This window comes from Pan paniscus, chromosome 4 (genome assembly GCF_029289425.2).
Source record: "Pan paniscus chromosome 4, NHGRI_mPanPan1-v2.0_pri, whole genome shotgun sequence".
NCBI classification, from domain to species: Eukaryota; Metazoa; Chordata; class Mammalia; order Primates; family Hominidae; genus Pan; species Pan paniscus.
The window spans coordinates 174,809,785-174,830,702 of record NC_073253.2 but is presented as its reverse complement, the minus strand read 5'-3'; the positions used below and the strand labels follow the sequence as shown (position 1 = coordinate 174,830,702).

General features: G+C 56.1%; 1 protein-coding gene across 4 annotated transcripts in view; it reads left to right on the top strand.

The window, feature by feature from the left end:
• Positions 1-20,270, top strand: part of TBC1D9B (TBC1 domain family member 9B) — a 46,399-nt gene extending 26,129 nt beyond the window's left edge. The window contains exons 8-22 of one of the 4 annotated variants that reach the window (XM_034961213.3): positions 2,789-2,950; positions 3,381-3,531; positions 4,055-4,269; positions 6,543-6,660; positions 7,393-7,678; positions 9,331-9,460; positions 9,589-9,687; positions 10,809-10,877; positions 11,845-12,085; positions 12,508-12,573; positions 14,491-14,562; positions 14,845-14,895; positions 16,454-16,504; positions 16,982-17,088; positions 18,214-20,270. In XM_034961213.3, coding sequence (XP_034817104.1) covers positions 2,789-2,950; positions 3,381-3,531; positions 4,055-4,269; positions 6,543-6,660; positions 7,393-7,678; positions 9,331-9,460; positions 9,589-9,687; positions 10,809-10,877; positions 11,845-12,085; positions 12,508-12,573; positions 14,491-14,562; positions 14,845-14,895; positions 16,454-16,504; positions 16,982-17,088; positions 18,214-18,894 — 2,499 coding nt within the window. In that variant the 3' untranslated portion in view covers positions 18,895-20,270. Of the gene's footprint in view, positions 1-2,788; positions 2,951-3,380; positions 3,532-4,054; positions 4,270-6,542; positions 6,661-7,260; positions 7,679-9,330; positions 9,461-9,588; positions 9,688-10,808; positions 10,878-11,844; positions 12,086-12,507; positions 12,574-14,490; positions 14,563-14,844; positions 14,896-16,453; positions 16,505-16,981; positions 17,089-18,213 lie in introns of all 4 variants that reach the window. The other 3 variants (XM_063604339.1, XM_034961214.3, XM_055112904.2) reach the window with 3 other exon arrangements.
• The last annotated feature ends 648 nt before the right edge of the window (positions 20,271-20,918 follow it).

The following is a 20,918-nucleotide window of genomic DNA, read 5'->3' as shown; positions in this document are numbered from 1 at the left end:
GGAAGCAGCTTGGGCCTAAGGACTGGTGGTAGCATTGATTATATTTAGCTGTGGAATTAAGGTTAGATAGTAGGAATAGAGGTGGCAGTATATAAATGTTATAGTCTCTGATGATGGAGACATAGTACAATCAAAACCTGACATTAGGGAGGTATATGAGGCTGGGCGTGATGGCTCATGCCTGTAATCCCAACACTTTGGGAGGCCGAGGCAGGCGGGTCACCTGAAGTTGGGAGTTTGAGACCAGCCTGGCCAACATGGTGAAACCTCGTCTCTATTAAAAATACAAAAATTAGCCGGGCATGGTGGCACACACCTGTAATCCCAGCTACTTGGGAGCCTGAGGCAGGAGAATTGCCTGAGCCCAGGAGGCAGAGGTTGCAGTGAGCTGAGATCACACCTCTGTACTCCTGCCTGGGTGACAGAGCAAGACTCCATCTCAAAAAAAAAAAAAAAAAAAAAAGGGAAGGTATATGGAAAGATATGGAAAGTAGAATAAGCTCACTGATTGCCTTATTAATTAAAAATATATCCTTTTGATCAGATGTTGGCAGAGAGGGAGGAAAGTGGGAAGAAAAGGCCTGCTAGCTAATTTCAATATTGCTTGTAGTAGGGAATTGACATCTTAAAAAGAGAGGACTAAGGAAACTATATAATGATATTAGCATAAAATGTTACAGTATAAATATACACTTTCTAACAGGGAAAAAAAACTTGAAAGGGGGAAAGGAGACAGTGAGATTAAGCATCTCTTTCAAGAAATTTTGTATAAAGGTCAACAGAGTAACAGAGGTAACTTCTGGGAGGGCTAGAATTTTAATGGAAGTTTAACATATATATCCAAAAGTAAACATACGGTGTACAACTGGATGAATCTTAGCAGAGGGAGCATAATAGGTGAACAGCACCCAGCCAGAGTGAGGGTGGGCTTTAGAGGAGTAACAGTGCAGTTCTGTGCTGGAGAGCGACTCCTGCAGAGAAGGCAGGGGATGGGGTCCAGGTGCAGGCAGGTGGGCGGGCAGGAGGGCACCCGTGGAGGGCTCGGATTGTTCCCTGTTCTCAGTTAAACAGGAAGAAGTGTGGTTCAGTGGGATGCAAGGATGGCAAGTGGTTTTGGAGGTTTATGTGAGGTGGTTACCTCGGGGAAGAGGGGAGGACTGGACTAGGAATACATAAGATCCCAGGCAGCTCTGAGCACCCACCTGAGGCCAGTAAGCCCGAATGTAAGGTGGGACTTGAGCCAAGCTTCTGCCGAAAGCCGCCTGGTCCCTGAGCTTGGTGCCGCGCTTGCCGCCTCGCCAGGAGCACACGTCGGCTGCACGCCACACACCCGGCGGTCTGGCCCCTTCCCTGGCCAGGAGCACACGTCTCCTGCACGCCACACACCCGGCGGTCTGGCCCCTTCCCTGGCCAGGAGCACACGTCTCCTGCACGCCACACACCCGGCGGTGTGGCTCCTTCCCTGGCCAGGAGCACACGTCGGCTGCACGCCACACACCCGGCGGTCTGGCCCCTTCCCTGGCCAGGAGCACACGTCTCCTGCACGCCACACACCCGGCGGTGTGGCTCCTTCCCTGGCACTGAGATGTGTGATCCTCCAAGGCACCTCACAGCCTGCGAGCCCATGTGTGTCCTAGTCGGTCCCTCTGGGGGAGCTCAGGTGGGAAGCAGGATCTCCAGGCAGGCAGGCAGTCTGCATTGGGGCCGTGCCCACTGGATTCAGGCAGCTTGTCGTCAACATTTGTTTAAGTGGACCCAAAATCCATTTCTAACATCACAGGGGCCAGAGGGGTAGACTGTGGGTGTGAACCTAGCAGAGTTCTCTCTTTTTTTTTTTTTCCTTTTTCCTTTTATATTAATAACAACTTTATTGAGGTAAAATTGATACGCAATACACTGTACATATTTAAGGAATACAATTTGGTACGTTTTAACATGTATACGCCCATGAAGCCATCACCATAGTCAAGATCAGGGTTCTCTCAAAAAAACACAGAATGTGAAGTGTTTTAGGAGGGCGCCCAGCACCCTGGCAGCTGCCCCAGCCCTGGATGGAGTGGGACCGTGGCCACGGGACCAGAGCCAGTGGGAGGGTATGAGGGGTAGAGAGCCCAGCTCAGGCCAGAGCCCACCATGGGGAATCGACCACCTGCCCAGCCAAGAAGTTCAGGCAGTCAGCTGGCCCTGGTCGAGCTGGGCTCTCCCCCACTGGACTTTGCTTTCTGCCAACACAGCATCACTCTCAGGCCCGTGTGGCACCATGATGGCAGCAGCAGGCCTTGCATGCTCCCTGGGTTATCCCAACACTCCTGCAGAAGGGCCACTCATTTCCTTGGTAGCAACCGGGTGACGCAGTCGCCCTAAACCCACCCTGAGCCCAGCCCAACATCACAGGCCATCACCCAGCCCTCTGTGCAGCCCAGGAAGCATGGGCCCGAGGGTGGGCAGGGGTGTGCCTCCACGTTAGGATAGGGCCTCTCCTGTCCTTTGCACTGACCCCCCTCAGAAAAGGGCCCCACAGGGTGAGCCCAGAACCCGCTCCCTGAGACTGACTCGCTGGTGAGAGTGGGTTTAATTACTGAGGACTCGGTGTCCAGCAGCCAGAGAGGAGCTGAGGGCTGAGCTGCAGCCACAGCCTCCTGCCCAGCCAGACAGGCTCTTCGTGCACCGTTTGCCCCCGTGGCCCTTCTTGCACCGGGCCCTGATCCAGCTCTGGATGGAGGGGCGCATCAGAGGCCACCTGGCAGCACAGTTGTTAGGGCGTCCCCTTCCCTGTTTTATTTTCTAGTCTTCCCCAGCTCCTCAGGAGGTGTCGGAGCAGCCCGCCAGCCCAGCCTCTCCCCTCAGCAGCCGCCAGAGCTTCTGTGCGCAGGAGGCGCCAACCGCATCCCAGGGCCTGCTCAAGCTCTTCCAGAAAAACTCGCCCATGGAGGACCTTGGAGCCAAGGGGGTGAGCCCTGAGCGCCGGCACTCCAGCCTCCGTCAAGAGCGGAGCCCTCAGGAGGAAAGCTGGAGCCAGTCCTGGGCCTGGGCCTTCCCTCAGGGCCCTGGGCTGACCACTGGGCAGTGCCCACCCAGGCTGCACCCCGGCAGCGTGAGACGGAGCAGGCACTCTCTGGGGGGCTCCGCTGACCTGCTCAGTGTGCTGTTTGCCACGGACTCCAGGCCTCTGAAGGGAAGGGCCCTCCCGCTGAGGAGCTGGTCTCCTGAGCCTTGGGAGGTGTGGCTCAGCGCGGCCTGGTCTTTCCTGGGAATTGTGAGGAAGGCCACACTTGCTGGCCAGCACTGTCTGGAGTGTTCACGAGGCTTTCGCGGTGGCCTAGGCCTCGGCACTCAGATGCGCTTCGGCCCCCAGGCTCCCTGATGCGCTTTTCCCTCAGGCCAAGGAGAAGATGAAAGAGGAGTCATGGCACATCCACTTCTTCGAGTACGGGCGTGGCGTGTGCATGTACCGCACAGCCAAGACACGGGCACTGGTCCTGAAGGGCATCCCTGAGAGCCTCCGGGGAGAGCTGTGGCTCCTCTTCTCCGGTGAGTGGGGTGCAGCCACCCCCAGCCTCAGCTCAGCCAGTCAGTCCCCAAGCTCTCCCCGTGTGAGCTCGTCTGTCCTGAGCCGGCCTGGAGTTGGCCAGGCAGGAGCTCCCAGCTCTTTCACACAGCCGGGAGCCGGGCTCTGGGCTCTGGGCTCTGGCCCGGGACCCAACCAGAAGGAGCGTCTCGAGGGACACAGGCTGGGGAATGGGCACTCTGCTGGCCGGGTGGTGCCCTCCCACCCACAGTGGGAGGGAAACAGGTCCCCTAGAGGCCTCCTTTCCTTGGGACAGGCTCTGACAGCATTCACACCCGTGGTTGCTGGAAGAGGCAAGTCAGCCACTTGAACTTTCGGGTAGAGCAACCTCCCCAGGAGCACAAGGGAAACCTTGCCTCGCAGCTTGTGCTTGACCCCAAGTCCCACCTCTCCTCTGTGGGGCACCCGGTGTCTCCAACCTGCCCTGTTACTGCCCCCAAAGTACCAGAAGAAGGACAGAGACAGCTGGCACCCGTGTCTCCCCAGGGGCCTGGAATGAGATGGTGACTCACCCCGGGTACTATGCTGAGCTGGTGGAGAAGTCCACCGGGAAGTACAGCCTGGCCACAGAGGAGATCGAGCGAGACCTGCACCGCTCCATGCCCGAGCACCCTGCCTTCCAGAACGAGCTCGGGATTGCTGCCCTCCGGCGGGTGCTGACTGCCTATGCCTTCCGAAACCCCACCATCGGCTACTGCCAGGTAAGGGGCCTGACAGGGGCCCAGAGACAGCATCTGCCACCAGAGGTTCACAGGAGCAGGTCCCTGTGGTTCCAGGCCTCTGTGGTGACCCTGCCTTGTGTCCCAAGGAAGGAGCCCAGCAGAAAAAGATGTAATTTAAAAACAGTATTAATTGCTCATCGCATCCCCATGCCGAGTAGAAGTTGTCGTCTTTGTACTTTTGTCTGAGTCCCAGCAGCATTTGACTGTGGTATGTGTTTGGTGAAACGGGCACATACAGAACATAAAGTTTCCCATCTTCACTGTTTTTAAGCGTGCAGCTCAGTGCTTTAAGCACATTCACACTGTTGTACGCCCGTCACCGCCATCCATCCCCAGACCTCTCTTCATCTTGCAAAACCACAGCTCTGTGCCCATTAAACATGCCCCGATCACCATTAGCAACCACTGTTCTACTTTCCATTGCTATGAATTTGACGACTGTGTCTCATATAAGTGAAATAATACAGTATTTGCCTTACTGTGCCTGGCTTATTTCACTTAGCAAGATATCCTCAAGGGTCATCCATGTCATATGAATGTGTCAGAATTTCTTTCTCAGGCTCCATCATATTACATAGACCACATTTTCTTTTCTTTTCTTTTCTTTTTTTTTTTTTTTTGAGATAGAATCTCACTCTTGTTTCCCAGGCTGGAGTGCAATGGTGCAATCTCAGCTCACTGCAACCTCTACCACCCAGGTTCAAGCGATTCTCCTGCCTCAGCCTCTTGAGTAGCTGGGATTACAGGCATGTGCCACCACGCCCAGTTAATGTTTTGTATTTTTAGTAGAGACGGGGTCTCGCCATGTTGGCTAGGCTGGTCTTGAACTCCTGACATCAGGTAATCCACCTGCCTTGGCCTCTTAAAGTGCTGGGATTACAGGCGTGAGCCACTGTGCCTGGCCAGTATTTCTATTTTTAATTTATTTTAAATTATTATTATTATTTTTAGAGACGGGGTCTTGCTATGTTGTCCAGGCTGGTCTCAAGCTCCTTGGACCAGGGGATCTTCCTGCCTCAGCCTCCCAGGGCATGTACCACCACACCCAGCTAATATTTTTTTTTTAGACATGGGGTCTCACTGTCTTGCCCAGACTGGCCTCAAACTCCTAGGCTCAAGTGATCTTTCTGCCTCAGCCTCTCAAAGTGCTGGGATTATAGGCGTGAGCCACCAGCCACCATTCCTGGGCTTTTTTTTTTTTTTTTTTTTTTGAGACAGGATCTCCTTCTGTTGCCCACACTGGATCTCAGTGGCATGATCATGGCTCACTGCAGCCTCCACCTACTGGGCTCAATCGATCCTCCCACTTCAGCCTCCTGGGTAGCTGGAACTACAGGTACACACCACCACGCCCAGTTACTTTTTGTATTTTTTATAGAGACGGGGTCTCACTGTGTGGCCCAGGCTGGTCTTGAACTCCTGGGCTCAAGTGATCCGACCTCCTCAGCCTCCTAAAGTGCTGGGATTACAAAGCGTGAGCTACTGTGGCCTATTTTTAAGTTTTTGAGGAACTCCATACTTCCACCCCAGCAGCTGCACCATTTTATATCCCCACCAGCAGTTCACAAGGGTTTCGATTTCTCCACATCCTCATCAACACTTGCTATATTCTGTTGTTGTTAGAGTGATGGGCATGAGGGTATCTAATTGTACTTTAGGTTAGCATTTCTCACAGCTTTTGATTGTAAATCTAGGCATTTTCCTGGCCAAGTCGTATGGCTTTCTGTTTGCCTTAAAGGTCTTGTTAGCAGCTAGGGCTGTGTGTGGTCCTAGTTGTGCACCGAGTGGGTGGCCTTGGTGTGGGGCTCTGGCCTTGTGGCTCACCTCCACATCAGCTTGGTCATAATCCCACCTCCAACACCCAACACCACTCCGCAGAAGTGTGATGTGTTGATGTTCACCTTCTCTGGTTTCCCAGTGCCTTCTGACCCAGTTTGAAGGAGTTGGCAGACTCTCTGTTCCATCAGTTTCCTACAAATTGCCTTTTGACATTTCCCAGAGTTGGGTAGGGGCAGTTTCTCATTACCAGATGCCCAGCCCTCCTGAAGAGGCAGATTTGCTTGTAGGAGGAGGCCATTAATCTTCACCACGAGAACCTGAAAAATAATAAAAATAACAACAACAAAAAGAAGATCATGTGGGCCCTTGCAGGGAGGGGTGGCCGGGAGGGGTGGCCGGGAGGGGTGGGGAGAGGCAGTTTTCTTTGCTGGCCAGCAGCGCAAGCCTTCCCCGCCTGTCTCTGTGCCCGGCAGGCAATGAACATCGTGACCTCGGTGCTCCTGCTCTATGGCAGTGAGGAGGAGGCCTTCTGGCTGCTGGTGGCCCTGTGCGAGCGCATGCTGCCCGACTACTACAACACCAGGGTGGTGGGTGAGTGTCCCCGGGTGCCGCCTCGCCCGGGTCTCCAGGTGCCTGCTGGTTCCATGAGGGTGGCAGCCCTTCCCAGGCCAAGCTCCAGGCTTCACGTGGGTTCCCTAGGAGTTAGAGGGTAGTATTACACATTCGGTGGTTTATGAAAGTCCCCTCAGAGCCTAAATTCCTATCCATCTAACTTCCTGTCAACTTTTTGATGATGGAAAATTTCAAACATCAAAACTAGAGAGTATATATCCCCCATGTAACCTGATGCTCAACTTTACTGAACTCATATCCAGTGAAATCTGTTATTAAGTGGAAATGGACTTGCAAGAGTGTTTAATTAGGTTCATATTTAAGCATGTTATCCTGTCCTTCCCCTGCTGTCTGGTGTTTGGAGTTACTGCTCTTGGGGTCCTTCAGAGCTGCATCTATTCACAATCATCAGGATGGGACAGAGTCACTGAGGGCGCTGTTTACCTCTCATGCCTTACGGAGAAATCAGTATTTCCCCAAAATAAAATTCAAGTGTAGTAGAAGAAATAGTTATTTCGCCCAGTGGTTTGGGAGCTCTAGAGAGACTTGAAGGGTTTTTTCGTCCTTGTTTTCTCCCAGCACTCCAAGTCTCCCTCAGCCCTCACTGCACAGCTGGCAGGGCTGGAGTGGCCAGGGCTCGTACGCTGCAGGCGAGGGCCCACCCAGGCCACAGGGTGGGCTCACCATCAGCCTCGCTCATCCTGCCCGCAGGAGCCCTGGTGGACCAAGGCATCTTCGAAGAGCTCACGAGAGACTTCCTGCCGCAGCTCTCGGAGAAGATGCAGGACCTGGGGGTGATCTCCAGCATCTCGCTGTCCTGGTTCCTGACCCTCTTCCTCAGCGTCATGCCCTTCGAGAGCGCCGTGGTCATCGTCGACTGCTTTTTCTATGAGGGCATCAAGGTGATCCTGCAGGTGGCCCTGGCCATCCTGGACGCCAACATGGAGCAGCTGCTGGGCTGCAGCGACGAGGGCGAGGCCATGACCATGCTGGGCAGGTGACATGCCGGGTTCCTTCTCCTGCCGGGGGCTCACAGCAGAACCCCTCACCAGCCCTGGGCACTGTCCAGTCAGCCTGAAGTGACTGTGCCCACCAAGTGCCAGGCTGCAGCTGGACCCGGGGGGGCTCTGGGGTCAGGAGGCGGCTCCTTTCTAGTGGGAGATGAAGCAGCGCTCAGTGATAGGTGCCAGGAGGAGTAAAGCAGGCACTGCGGGCAGAGCATGCTGGCTGGAGGGCCACCGCTGAGATGTGGGGTTGGAGATGCTTCCCCTGAGGGCAAACCAGAGCCAAGATCCAGTGACCACAATTCCAGTTGGTGGCACAGCTGGGCATTTCATGTCCACCAGGTGGTCCCGGTCATACCTCTCCAAGCTCAGCTGCATTGCAGCCCCCATGCCCTGGAGGGAGCAGGCCTGCCCTGGGCCCGCTGGAACAGCTGGATGAGCTGATGTCCCACTAGTCACGCCAAATGTCCAGGGTCATCCCAGCCCCTCCACCCCCTCCTTAGTTCCCACATCCCATCTCTTGCAGATTCTGTCTGGGATCCAGCCCCTTCCCTTCAGCCTGCTGCCTCAGCCCAGGCCCACCATGCCCTTTCCCTGGGGTTCCCCTCTCAGTCTTTGACCTGCCTGCATCCCAGGACTCTGATCAGACCTGGCCCTGCCCCTTCCCTGGGTCCTCTGTACAAAGGCACTGTCTGAGCCTCCAGCCTGGCCTTCAAGCCCCGGCCCCTCCTGGCTACACTCTGCCCTGCCCTGAGCTCTGTGCAGTCCCACCCTCCTACATAGCGTATTTGTCCGGACTGGAATGCCCCCAGCCCCCAGGAACAGCCTGGGACTCTGCCACTTGCCCATGGCCAGGCCAGGTGCTGCCTGGGACTCTCTAGATCCAGCAGGGTTGTCACCTCCCTACTGTGGGCCTAAGTAGCTTTTGGTCCACACTGATGTTAAGATACTCAGCCTGTGGCCGGAGTCTGTGGCTGGTTTTCCTGCCACTTCCTACAACAGGCGGATAGGGCCTCCTCCAGAGCAGGGGTCTGACTGGGGATATGACCAGGGCTATGGGCATGGGGAGTCAGCTACCTCCTCCCACCTGAGTGTCAGGCTCAGCCCAGGGACCCAGAGAGGCCATGAACTCTGGCGGGGCTAGGTCAGCTGACGGAGGTAGGGCTCCATCCCCAGGACTGTGTCCCTAGAGAAGCTGATTCCCTGGGCTGCAGCAGGCCTCCCCACACCTGACTTTCTCCTGCGACTCAACCTTTGATCCCTGAATCTTCTTGGCCAGGGCGAGAAGGTCCCACCTCCCCAGGGCCCCGCCAAAGGGAGGAAGCTCGTCATCCTTCCAACTGGGTAGGGTCTGGGGTTATAAGGCGTTCCTGCCCAAGGGACCCCCCACTGACTAAGAAAACAGCCCAGCGTCCTCAGGGTTAGTGCTCAGGCCTTGTCGGGGGCACTGCCCTGTAGAGGGCTCCCCAACTTGCTGGGGGCGCTGCCAGGGCACACCTCTGCCCTCCTGCAGGGTGCCCAGTCCTCTGCACACTCCTTGTTAGGAGTCTGCGTAAAGATTGGGTCCCTCCGCATCACCGAGCTGTGGGAAGGAGGCTCCCTCTGCCTGGGCGTGGTCTGGACTGTTGTCCTCTGTCCTTTGTAGATACCTGGATAATGTGGTCAACAAGCAGAGTGTCTCTCCTCCTATCCCGCACCTCCGTGCCTTGCTGAGCAGCGGCGATGACCCCCCTGCAGAGGTGGACATCTTTGAGCTCCTGAAAGTGTCCTATGAGGTCAGCACCCAGTGGGGCCATTTTGGCCAGGCCGCTCCATCTGGCGTGTGGGTTGGGGTGGCTATGGGCAGGTGGTGGTCCTCTGCCCTGCAGTTGGCTTGATCTCACCAAGTCACCTCTCCCTATAGAAATTCAGCAGCCTGAGGGCCGAAGACATTGAGCAGATGCGGTTTAAACAGAGGCTGAAAGTGATCCAGTCCTTGGAGGACACGGCCAAGAGGAGTGTGGTATGGGTGCCAGCAGGGCTGGGCGGGGGCTGGGCTGGGGGGGCAGCAGTGCCTTCCCCACAGAGCAGGGTGGGTACAGGGCTCCACCGCACCCAGTCTCCTACACTGCTTTGGTATGTACATCATGGTAGGATTCATGGGACCGGGATCCAGGGGTGTAGGTGGGAATGTGGGGAGAGGTTCCAGTCACTTTTCTCTGCTGGTGGATGCGTCACCGGGAAGCTTCTCAGATGGCTCCCACCCTGAAAGCCACATGCCCAGCCCTCTGGGCCGAGCCCGCCCAGCCTGGCTTCCCATGTGTTCCCTGCCCCACTCCCAGGTAGCAACATGCCGCCACCCTCCACACACCCCAAATGGCATGTGTCTGCCACAAGCTGCTGTTCTCATCTCTAGAGGGGCCAGGCCCTCCCTGCCACCCTGTGCTGCAAGACCTGTTTGTGGTCTCTGCCCCCAAAGGCAGGGACTTCCTCCATTGTTTCCACATTCCCAGCCCTCCTGCAGGCTTGTAGGACACTGTAAGGACATTGGGTCGCAGCACCACAGACTGACTGCTTCGGCCAATTAAAGTACAGGAGCATTGGCTGGCAGGTTCTCAGCCTCCTTCCACAGAGCTGGCACCAGGGTCTCTGCAGGGATCCAGATGACGGGAGCCAAATGAGTATCCCTCACCCTGCGATCTCAGCTGCACGTTGAGGACAGAGGCTCCCCCACGCCCATCCTGGGAAGGGGCCCGGAGTGTGAGAGAGAGGCTCCCCCAAGCCCATCCTGGGAAGGGGCCCGGAGTATGAGAGAGAGGCTCCCCCAAGCCCATCCTAGGAAGGGGCCTGTGAGAGAGAGGCTCCCCCACGCCCATCCTGGGAAGGGGCCCGGAGTGTGAGAGAGAGACTCCCCCACGCCCATCCTGGGAAGGGGCCCGGAGTGTGAGCTGAGTGGTAGGTGGGGGGCCAGGGATGGGCTGTGGGCCTCGCTCTCTCCTGAAGGGTCCGCCCTTGAGTGCTGGGCCACTGAGAGGGCGGTTCACACCCTTGCCCTTGTCTGCCGAGGATGCTCTCACAGAGTGCCGTACTTCTGTGCCAGGAGCTTGTGATCCAGCTATATACCCTGTTTCTCCTTCCTTCTAGGTCCGAGCTATACCTGTGGACATTGGTTTCTCCATTGAAGAGCTGGAGGACCTTTACATGGTGTTTAAGGTGACAGCTCAGAGCCAGGGCAGGACCCCTTCCTAGCTTCCTAGCTTCCTAGCTTCCTGCCAGAAAAGAAATGGATCTAAGAGTATCCTCTTAGAAGTAGATAGAAATAGGGAATAGAATAGAAAAAGAGAAACAGATCTAAGTGCATCCTCAGATGCAGTTGCCATGAACCTCCTGTGGTAGAATCGAACCCCTCTTGGAGTTTAGGCAGGACCTCTTAAATGGCAGCAAATCCATTCAAGTCATCTTACACAGAAGAGGGAATACATTGCCCCTGTAACTGAAAAGTCTAGCAATGCACAGCTTCAGGCATGGCTGGATCCAGGTGCTGAAATGTGCCATCAGGCTTCCCCACCTCTGATGTCCTCTGCACTGCTCTTCCTACACCGTGCCAGGACTGTCATCACAGCTCCAGGGTCATACTCTCTTCTCAGTAATCCCAGTGCAAAGAGAATTTTTCTTTCCCTTGTGCTTTTAGCAAAAGACCCAGCCTTAATGGTTGGAATCTGCCTTTCTGTTGTTGTTGCCAGTTCCCGTCCACCTCTCCAGCTGCCTCAGGTTCCGTGCTCAAGGTGGCTGCTGCGCTGTGGCCCTAGCGTCACAACAGTTGAGCCAGCTCTGCCTGCCTCCTAGAGAGGTCATAGGAGCGAGAGCAAGCCTCAGGCCTCTTGTTTCCCTGGAGCCCTGCCAGGAAGGCTCAGCCCTTCTCTGGGGCCAGCAGACCAGCTCTGCCCCCTGCAGGCTGCCAAGGACTCTGTCTCTCAGCCAACCCTCTCCCCATCTGTTAACAAGGGGCTGATGATAACCTGAGAGCTTTCGGGAGGTGCTGCAGTGTCTGGCCAGTGCTTACCTCCCCAGGGCTCCGCAGGCTTGGACAGAGGGGGAGGGTGGACACACCACCAGCCTAGGGGTCCCCTCGACCCACAGGCTTAGCGTCTGGACCGTCTCACCAGACCGTGTCCCACAGGCCAAGCACCTGGCTAGCCAGTACTGGGGGTGCAGCCGCACAATGGCTGGCCGTCGGGACCCCAGCCTGCCCTACCTGGAGCAGTACCGGATTGATGCCAGCCAGTTCCGGGAACTCTTTGCCAGCCTGACACCCTGGGCCTGCGGCTCCCACACACCTCTGCTGGCAGGGCGCATGTTCAGGCTCCTGGACGAAAACAAGGACTTGCTGATCAACTTCAAGGAGTTCGTGACGGGGATGAGTGAGTGCCTGCAGGGCCTACCAGGGGCTTGACCCTCCCTCACCCTTTCCTAGGAAGCCTCCAAATGCCAGCATCTCCTGTCTGTTCCCCCTGCAGCAAGTAGGGGGCAGCTTGAGCCCCTGGCCCTAGATATGGGAAGAACAGTTTACCCACGGGAGCCGAGATGGGGTCCAGCAGGAGCCTTACCCGCTCCCCTCCCTCATGCAGTCTGGGGCTGCTAGAAGCTGGTCTGCCAGCCCCAGGGAAGGGCTGAGCCTTCCCAGCAGGATGCCAGGGAGACAGGAGATCTGGGACTCACCCTGTGACCTCTCCAGGAGGGAGTTGGGCAGCACAGGCTGTGAAGAGGGTCCTACTCGGACCCCCTGGAAGGGGCTCTGCAGCCATCTTGCCAGACCCAGCCCCCTCCCTGGCCTTCTCCACAGGCGGGATGTACCACGGGGACCTGACAGAGAAGCTCAAGGTGCTCTACAAGCTACACCTTCCCCCAGGTGAGAGCCTCCTGCCCACTCCCCAGCCAGGGTCTCCCACTTGTCCAGAAGTTCAGCTGCAGAGGACAGGCCTCTGTGAGACTGTGGGGCCTCGAGGGGGCACAGCAGCGTCGCAGGCTGGAGGTTCACATTGGAGGAGAGGGAGCGGGAGCTTGAGCACTTCACAGAGGTCTGAGAGCAGGGCCTTGGCCTGGGAAGGGACGTGGAGGAGAATCCCATGGGTGACCGGGCACTGCTGGGTACAGAACTCCCACCGAGGAGGCAGCTGGACCCAAAACCCACTAGGAGGGCCATGAGTGGAGCTTCAGGGCTGGAACCGAAACTGCTGCATTTATCTGTCAAGTTTCATAAGGGTTTATTCCCAGAGTTTCAGCTAGAGAATCCTGTCACATGGCCATGAGGAGGGGCCACTTCTCTCTGGCCTCTCGGTGCTGTAGCCTAGTGGGGCTGCACTGGCGACAGGCTGTCTGTGCAGGGGGGAGGGCTCAGCAGGAGTGGCTGCATGGACAGTGCTCCAAGGAGGGGTCATCTCCCTCATCACAGAAGGAAACAAAGGTGCAGGCAGGTGGAAATCCTGGGCCAGGCACTCTGCTGTGGCTGGACCTGCCCCAGGTCCCTGCTGTCGCTTTGCCATCTGAGGTTAGCAGCTGCCCTCAGAACCGACCCCGGGGATGTTTAGAATACTGGGGCTGAGCTTCACCCGAGGAGATTCTCACTTGATTGCCTGTGATGGGGCCCAGACCTGTGGTTTTTAAAGCTGGCAGGCCATTGCTCTGTGCCTCCAGAGCTGAAGGCTCTTGACACAGCTGTTCTCGTTTGTGGCTGGCTCACCAGAGAGGCCGTGGTAGGACAGACCCCACTGGGCCTGGTCCCAGGGTTGAGAGCATGCAGGGCTACCCTGAGACTCCTGAGCCTCCTCAGCCTGCCCTGCCCTGTCCTGTCCAGACACAGAGAACACTTGGGCTCTGGTGGGCTGTGGCCCATGCCCTGCTACACTCACCCAGGACCATGCGATCCGCAACCCTGGGTACTGCTTGGTGACCTCCAGCAAAGACTGCACTGAATGAGGCCGGCCAGCACGCACAACGCGGCCCGACCTCTGAGCTACCCAAAGGGAGAGCAGCAAGTTGCCTGTGCGTGGCTGGTTCCTGTGCGCCCATAGGAGCATGAAACGCCCCCAAAGGGCCCACTGGCCAGATGGTCACTGGGGCAGGCGGGCAGCTGCCATTCACTGGACTCCTAATTGTGTTGATTGGATTTTTACCTGGGACATGTATTTCCTTTTCAAACACAATGTCAAAGTCAGGAAAGCGGCTGGATGCAGTAGGAGGCCCAGGCGGGTGGATCACTTGAGGTCAGGAGTTGGAGACCAGCCTGGCCAACATGACGAAACCTGTCTCTACTAAAAATACAAAAATTAGCTGGGCGTGGTGGTGTGTGCTTGTAGTCCCAGCTACTTGGGAGGCTGAGGCGGGAGAATCACTTGAACCCGGTAGGTGGAGGTTGCAGTGAGCCGAGATCGTGCCATTGAACTCCAGCCTGGGCAACAAGAGCAAAACTCCAGGCTGGGTGCGGTGGCTCACGCCTGTAATCTCAGCACTTTGGGAGGCTGAGGCAGGAGAATCACTGTAGCCCGGTAGGCAGAGCTTGCAGTGAGCTGAGATCATGTGACTGCACTGCAGCATGGGTGATAAAGTGAGAGTCCATTAAAAAAAAAAAAAGCTGAGGAAAGTAACAAATAACCAGAACCAATCATCACCATCAAAACTATTACTGGGCACTGTCATGGGCAGGTGCTGGGACTGGCCAGGCTCGTGGGCAGGGAAAGCAAGGCTCTGCCCAGGGCTGGAGGGAACTTACTCTGAGAGGATGTCCTTGTTTCCTCCTGCCCTCACTCTGCCTTCTCTCCAAGCACAGCTCTGAGCCCAGAGGAAGCCGAGTCAGCCCTGGAGGCGGCCCATTATTTCACAGAGGACAGCTCCTCAGAAGGTGAGCGGCCACTGGAACACCCGACATGCCCAGCCAGCACTCTGCAGCCACCGCCGCCTTCCTGTGGGGCTCGGGCAGTGGCCAGCAGTCCCACCTGGGCTCAGGGAGCAGGCCGCATGGGGTTCTCCCCAGGGGACCACGGGCTGGGCCCTGCCATGCTGGCGGGGGCTGGGGCCGCCCCCTGTGGATGTCCTCACTCCTGTTTCTCTTGTGTCTCTGTCTTCCTGGACCTTGGCTCCTCCCCACTCTGCCCCTCTGCCTCTCCTCTGCTGTCCCTTCCAGCATCTCCTCTGGCCTCAGATCTGGATCTTTTCCTGCCCTGGGAGGCTCAAGGTCAGTCCCTGGAAGGCAGGGGCGCCCCCTGTACCTCCTAACACTCTTCCTGCACTATCAGGAAGCCTGGAAGCTCTTTGTCCCAGGGACCTCTCTGGGACTTCATCCTCTGGGGCATAAGTTCTGAGAAGGACCCAGAAGCAAGCCACTCCTCTGCACTGCCTCCGTGTCTGCTGTAGGTGGGCGGTAAATAAGGCCCCCACACTAGGCGCCAAGCAGGCCCAGGGCAAGGCCTCCACAGCCACATGTTAGAGACATTCTGTCTTCCTGTGAGTAGGAAACAAATACAAAATGCTGTCATTGGAGCTTGTGAAAGACACAGTGTGGCTGAGTGGGGGCTGGAAAGAATAGTGGATGCTTTCCTAGGAAAAATCTTCATGTTCCACGTCACTTTTTTTGTTAAGGAAAAACACGCATGTTGAGTGCCTGTTAGAACTCATCCCTGTGCTATGTTTAAAGCCTGTTGGGAGCATCTGATCCCAGGTGATGGGAGCATGCTAGGCCCTGGGCTTTGGCAGTCGAGCTGGTGACATGCAGCACAATTGCAAAACCGACCATAATGCCACCTGGTGGTTTCACGTGGGGGATAATGCACACCAAGGAACCAACTCAAAAGAGAACCAAAAATAGTGTGTACCAAGATGCCCATGGCAGTCCTGGTGACAGTGGCAGAGGCTGACTTGAGCTTGAGGACCTTGATTTCAAGGACAGAAACTACAGAAGCAGGTACACCTTCTGTTGTACATGGAACCAGCAGGCCACTCTAGGCTTGTCCCGCATGCTTCTGGGAGCGGCATGTTGGTGCAGAGCCCTGGCCTCAGACCACATGTGGCCCCCAGGAAGCAGGGCCTCCATTCCAGGGTGAGTTGCCTGAGCCCAGAGAGGTGTGCCCTTCACTGCCACCAGACAGCCAGCGAGAGCAGCTCAGAACTGGGGTGCTGCCAACCTGCCTGAGGTGCCCCCACCAGCCACACTGCCTTTGGGGAACAGCTCCAGGAGAGCTGGTCGGCTGCTTCTCTCCCCAGGTGCATGTTCCCACGCAGGGAGTATAGTGCACGCCAGCTCCGGCAAATGTCCTCCCCGAAACGCTGCGCCAAGCACAGGAGCTGTGCACAGACAACCCCTCAGTAACAGGCACAGCAGGCGCGGGTGGAAGGGGTCATTAGGGTTCCCCTGAGTTCTAGCAGGAACATTCCCCAGAGTTCTAGCAGGAACTATAGAATTCGTTAGTCCTCAGACTGGTCTATAGCCCGCATCATTGTTCACGTCAAAACCAGCATGTTGAGACTTGTATTCATTTGAAAAAAGGAATTGAGGGTTTGGCGGCTTTTATTTTAACCTGACCAAGTGAGGGAATGCTCAGGCCGTTTTGCTCTGGTGCCATAGGGCGGGCCTGGGCGGGCCAGGCAGGAGGCGTGGCATGGGAGACCTGCTCCCCAGGGCCTGGCCTGGGGCTGGCTGTACAGAAACACAGACTACATCTCTCAAGGACCCCAGGAGCTTGCAGTCCCAACAGCAGAATGTTATTCATGTTCTTTTTATTTTTGCGTTTGTCCAGAAGCACTACCACAGGAAGAGCAAGAAGGAAGTGGAAGTGAGGAGAGAGGAGGTACAGGCCATTCTCTGCCGCTGTTCTTAGAGACCCCAGCGTCAAGGCACCCTTGCTTGCTGGTCTTTTCCCCAGTCACTGCCAGGGAGCCCCCTATCCCGGGAGATGGCGGATGCGTCCCCCGATCAGGGAGCAGGCCTCGGGATGCACAGGAGGCTCCACGCTCTCCACCAGCCCCACGGGCACCCAGCCAGCCCTCTTTTGCCAGCTTCTCTCCAGCTGCCCTGTGACTCCTCATCTGAGAGAAGACATTGTGGATCATTGTCATCAGCTTAGGTCCAACCACTGCAGCAATTTAGGGAAAACCTGTGGCGGTTCTGGGTTTTTCCCCCATGACCACCTTCCCAAACGCCAGGGTGTTTTATGATAGGGCCCCGGTAACTCCATGCCAGAAAACACCCAACTCTTCCTCTCCCTGCTGTCAGCCCACAGCCCTCTCACATGACAAAGACTAATCTCTTTCCTGCTAACCTGCAGAGGAGAAGGGGACCAGCTCTCCGGACTATCGGCACTACCTTCGAATGTGGGCCAAGGAGAAAGAGGCTCAGAAGGAGACGATTAAGGATCTTCCCAAGATGAACCAGGTAGGCTCCACTGGAGCCCAAAGTAGACATTTCTGGAGAGTTCTGACCAAGACTGGGCCCTAACATCACCGCACCTGCACTGCAGCATCTCCTGGTGGGTGGGAAGGCTCCTCCCTGCCTCTAGAGCCCGTTAGTCCTGGTTGCCAGTCAGCGATGATTCCAGAAAGATAAGAGGCCAGTTGCTCCAGGGCCTTGTACAGGGGCATGTTTCCAGATTGAGTGAGTGTCTGTGAACCAGGAGCCGGAGGCTTGTAGGCTACCTTTGACAAGATATGCGTTCCACACCCTGCACCCTCTCAGCCCTGCCCAGGGCTCTGCACACGCAGGCTCACATGCACCCTCCACACCCGCTCTTCATTCACTGGTCTCGCAGATCAGAAGCATGGTGTCTTGCCAAGGGTCTCAAAGCCAGAAAATGGGAGACCCCAGCTCCAAACTGCAAGCATTGAGCCAAAGGCAAGTCTGGAGCACCAGCCTGACCATGGCCCTCGGGCCAGACCCACGGCCTAGCTGTGCCCAGTAGGGGACCCTGCAATCTGACCACTCCCCCAGCAGGTCTGGAGGGTGGGCACCACGTGCGATGAGGATTCTTCCCATTCTTGGGCCAGGGGGCCTAGACGTGTGGCTTCAGGACCTAGCACCCACCCTCCCCAGCACCCCCCTCCCCAGGATCCCCCTCCCCAGCTGACCCAGGCTGTACTTTCCTCACCATCACCTTCTAAAGAGCTTCATTCAAGGGCTGAGTTGAGGCTGCTTCTGATTAAAACCAAAGGTGATTCTAAAACACAACGAAGTCCTTGTACTGACTGGATTTAGAGTCGTGGTAGAAATCCATCTCCCTGTGCCAACAGAATGGACCTAGAAACAGGGAGGCCCCAGGTCAGACCAGCACGCTCTGTGTGCCAAGAGAAAGGCAGCTGGAGGGGAAAGCCTTTTGAAGAGCTGTGTGGCCTCTCTGAGCCTGTGTCCTGATCTGTGAGATGGGACTGATGAGGCTCATGGAGATGATTAGCAAGACGGCAGCCAACATCCTTAGGCTGGCGCTTGTCATCAGTTTGGCTAATATGGACCCCGTCTGACTGGTCTTTTACCATCTCCCTGTTCTTCTGTTTTTCTCCCTAAAAGGAGCAGTTCATTGAGCTGTGCAAGACGCTTTACAACATGTTCAGTGAAGACCCCATGGAGCAGGACCTGTACCACGCCATCGCCACCGTGGCCAGCCTCCTGCTCCGCATCGGAGAGGTGGGGAAGAAGTTCTCAGCCCACACAGGCAGGAAGCCCAGGGACTGTGCCACTGAGGAGGACGAGCCACCAGCACCCGAACTGCATCAGGACACAGCCAGGGAGCTTCAGCCCCCAGCTGCAGGAGACCCCCAAGCCAAAGCAGGCGGAGACGCACACCTCGGAAAAGCCCCACAGGAGAGCCAGGTGGTGGTGGAGGGGGGCAGCGGCGAGGGACAGGGCTCACCCTCCCAGCTGCTGTCTGACGATGAAACCAAAGACGACATGTCCATGTCCTCATACTCGGTAGTCAGCACGGGCTCCCTGCAATGTGAAGACCTTGCAGACGACACGGTGCTGGTGGGCGGGGAGGCCTGCAGCCCCACAGCGCGCATCGGCGGCACCGTCGACACCGACTGGTGCATCTCCTTTGAGCAGATCCTGGCCTCCATCCTGACGGAGTCCGTGCTGGTGAACTTCTTTGAGAAGAGAGTGGACATTGGACTCAAGATCAAGGACCAAAAGAAAGTGGAGAGACAGTTCAGCACCGCCAGTGACCATGAGCAGCCTGGAGTTTCCGGCTGATGCCTGCAGCTGTGAGGCCTGGCCCGAGGTGTCATCAGTGGGGCTGGCCTCATCTCCTCCTGCCTTTCCTCCCTTATCAGTTTCTCTTTAAAGGTGTCCCCCTCGTGCTCTCCCAGGAGCAGTGAGTTGTGAGTGGAAAGAAGGCTGGTGCAGACCCAGCTGCCTTAGACAGATTCCCTGGGCCTGCATCTCCTGGCGCCGGCTGCTTCTGGGCCCAGGAAGAGGCTGTGGCTCCCACCTTCCTTACACCTGGTGGGAGCCCGCCTCGCACCAGCTGCACCTGCCTAGCATTAGAGGCTCTCAGATCTGCCCTTGCTTGCCTCATACCTCTGTGCCCCACACTGCGGCCAGGCCAGCCGAGTCCCTCCATCCGTGGATGCTTTCCTGCAGCTATGTGGTATGGGGGTCATTCCTGCCTCTTGGCACCAGGTTGGGGGGCATGTGCTTGTTGGGCACCAAAGTGATGGAACCCTCAGGTGCTCTCCGGGAGCCTGAACCTCCTGACTGAGGAACATGGGCAGAACATGTTTATTGCACAGAGTGGGCGCTGCGCACAGGCGTGGCTATACACGTGCTCTCAGCTCATCATCCTTTCCAGTAACTTTAAAAACACATCCCTCAGGTCCTGATATATTTCCTTGGATTCATTTCACTTGGCTAGAAATTACACTGTGCTCAATGCCTTAATAAATCCCTGAAAGAAATAAAACCCACTGTGTGCAATGCCTTGCTGTGGCCCCCAACCACTGCTTAGGCCTCCCAACTTCTCCCCAGGCCAAGTATGGGGCCCTGGCTGTGTTCTGGAAGTTCAAGACACTTAGTCCTCCACAGTGGGTGGAAGAGTGAAAGGCCTGCCAGGTCAGATGGAGACGCAGAACCTGCTGGTGCAAGCTGGGCAGGTCCTGACCAACCTGCATCAGGGGATGCCCTGAGCTCCACAGGTCTTCATGGGCAGGGGTTGTGGGTCCTGGTGAAGGAAGTGCATCCTCAGGCCTGGGCTGTAGCAAGCTGTCTGCCCTTGGGTTCAAGAACCAGACTGTGGAGCCAAAGGTGACCGCAGGGGGCCCCAGGGCTGAGCCACAAGGATACCCTCACTTTGCATGAGGAGCTGAAACTGACCAGTGTCCAGTGTTAGCCCCCACATGGGGCTGCTCTTGCTTCTACTAAAAGATACAGCAGTTACCCCCTTATCCACAGGGGATACAGTGGATATCTAAAACCAGACCCCCAGCGGATGTCTAAAACCACAGATAATAACAAACCTTATACATACTGTTTTTTCCTATGCATACATACCTGTGATTAAGTTTATGAATTAGGCACCTTAAGAGATTGACAACAATAACTAATAATAAAATGTAACGGTTATACTGTAATGAAAGTTGTAAATGTGGTCTGTCTCACAATATCTTCTTGTACTGTACTCATCTCTTTTCCAGGTGGCTGTTGACTCTGGGTAACTAAAGCTGCAGAAGGTGAAACTCAGAGGTACTATTGTATATCTCTGTGGCTGCTGTTTTTGTTTTAATTAAGTAGCTTTGTTTGTTTGTTTGTTTTTGAGACCAAGTCTTGCTCTGTTGCCCAGCATGGAGTGCAGTGGCGTGATCTCAGCTCACTGCAACCTCTGCCTCCTGGGTTCAAGCAATTCTTCTGCCTCAGCCTCCCAAGCAGCTGGGACTACAGGCGTGCGCCACCACGCCCAGCTAATTTTTCTATTTTTACTAGAGATGGGGTTTCACCATATTGTCCAGGCTGGTCTCAAACTCCTGACCTCGTGATCCACCCGCCTTGGCCTCCCAACGTGCTGGGATTACAGGCGTGAGCCACCATGCCCGGTCTGCTTGTTTGTTTGTTTTAGAGACAGACTGGAGTGCTGTGGCATGACCATAGCTCACGGCAGCCTCAAACTCTTGGCCTGAAGTAATCCTCCTGCCCCAGCCTCCCTAGTAGCTGGGACTACAGGCATGAACCAGCATGCCTGGCTTCAATTTCCTTTCTAGTATTTACACAAACTACCATAAAAT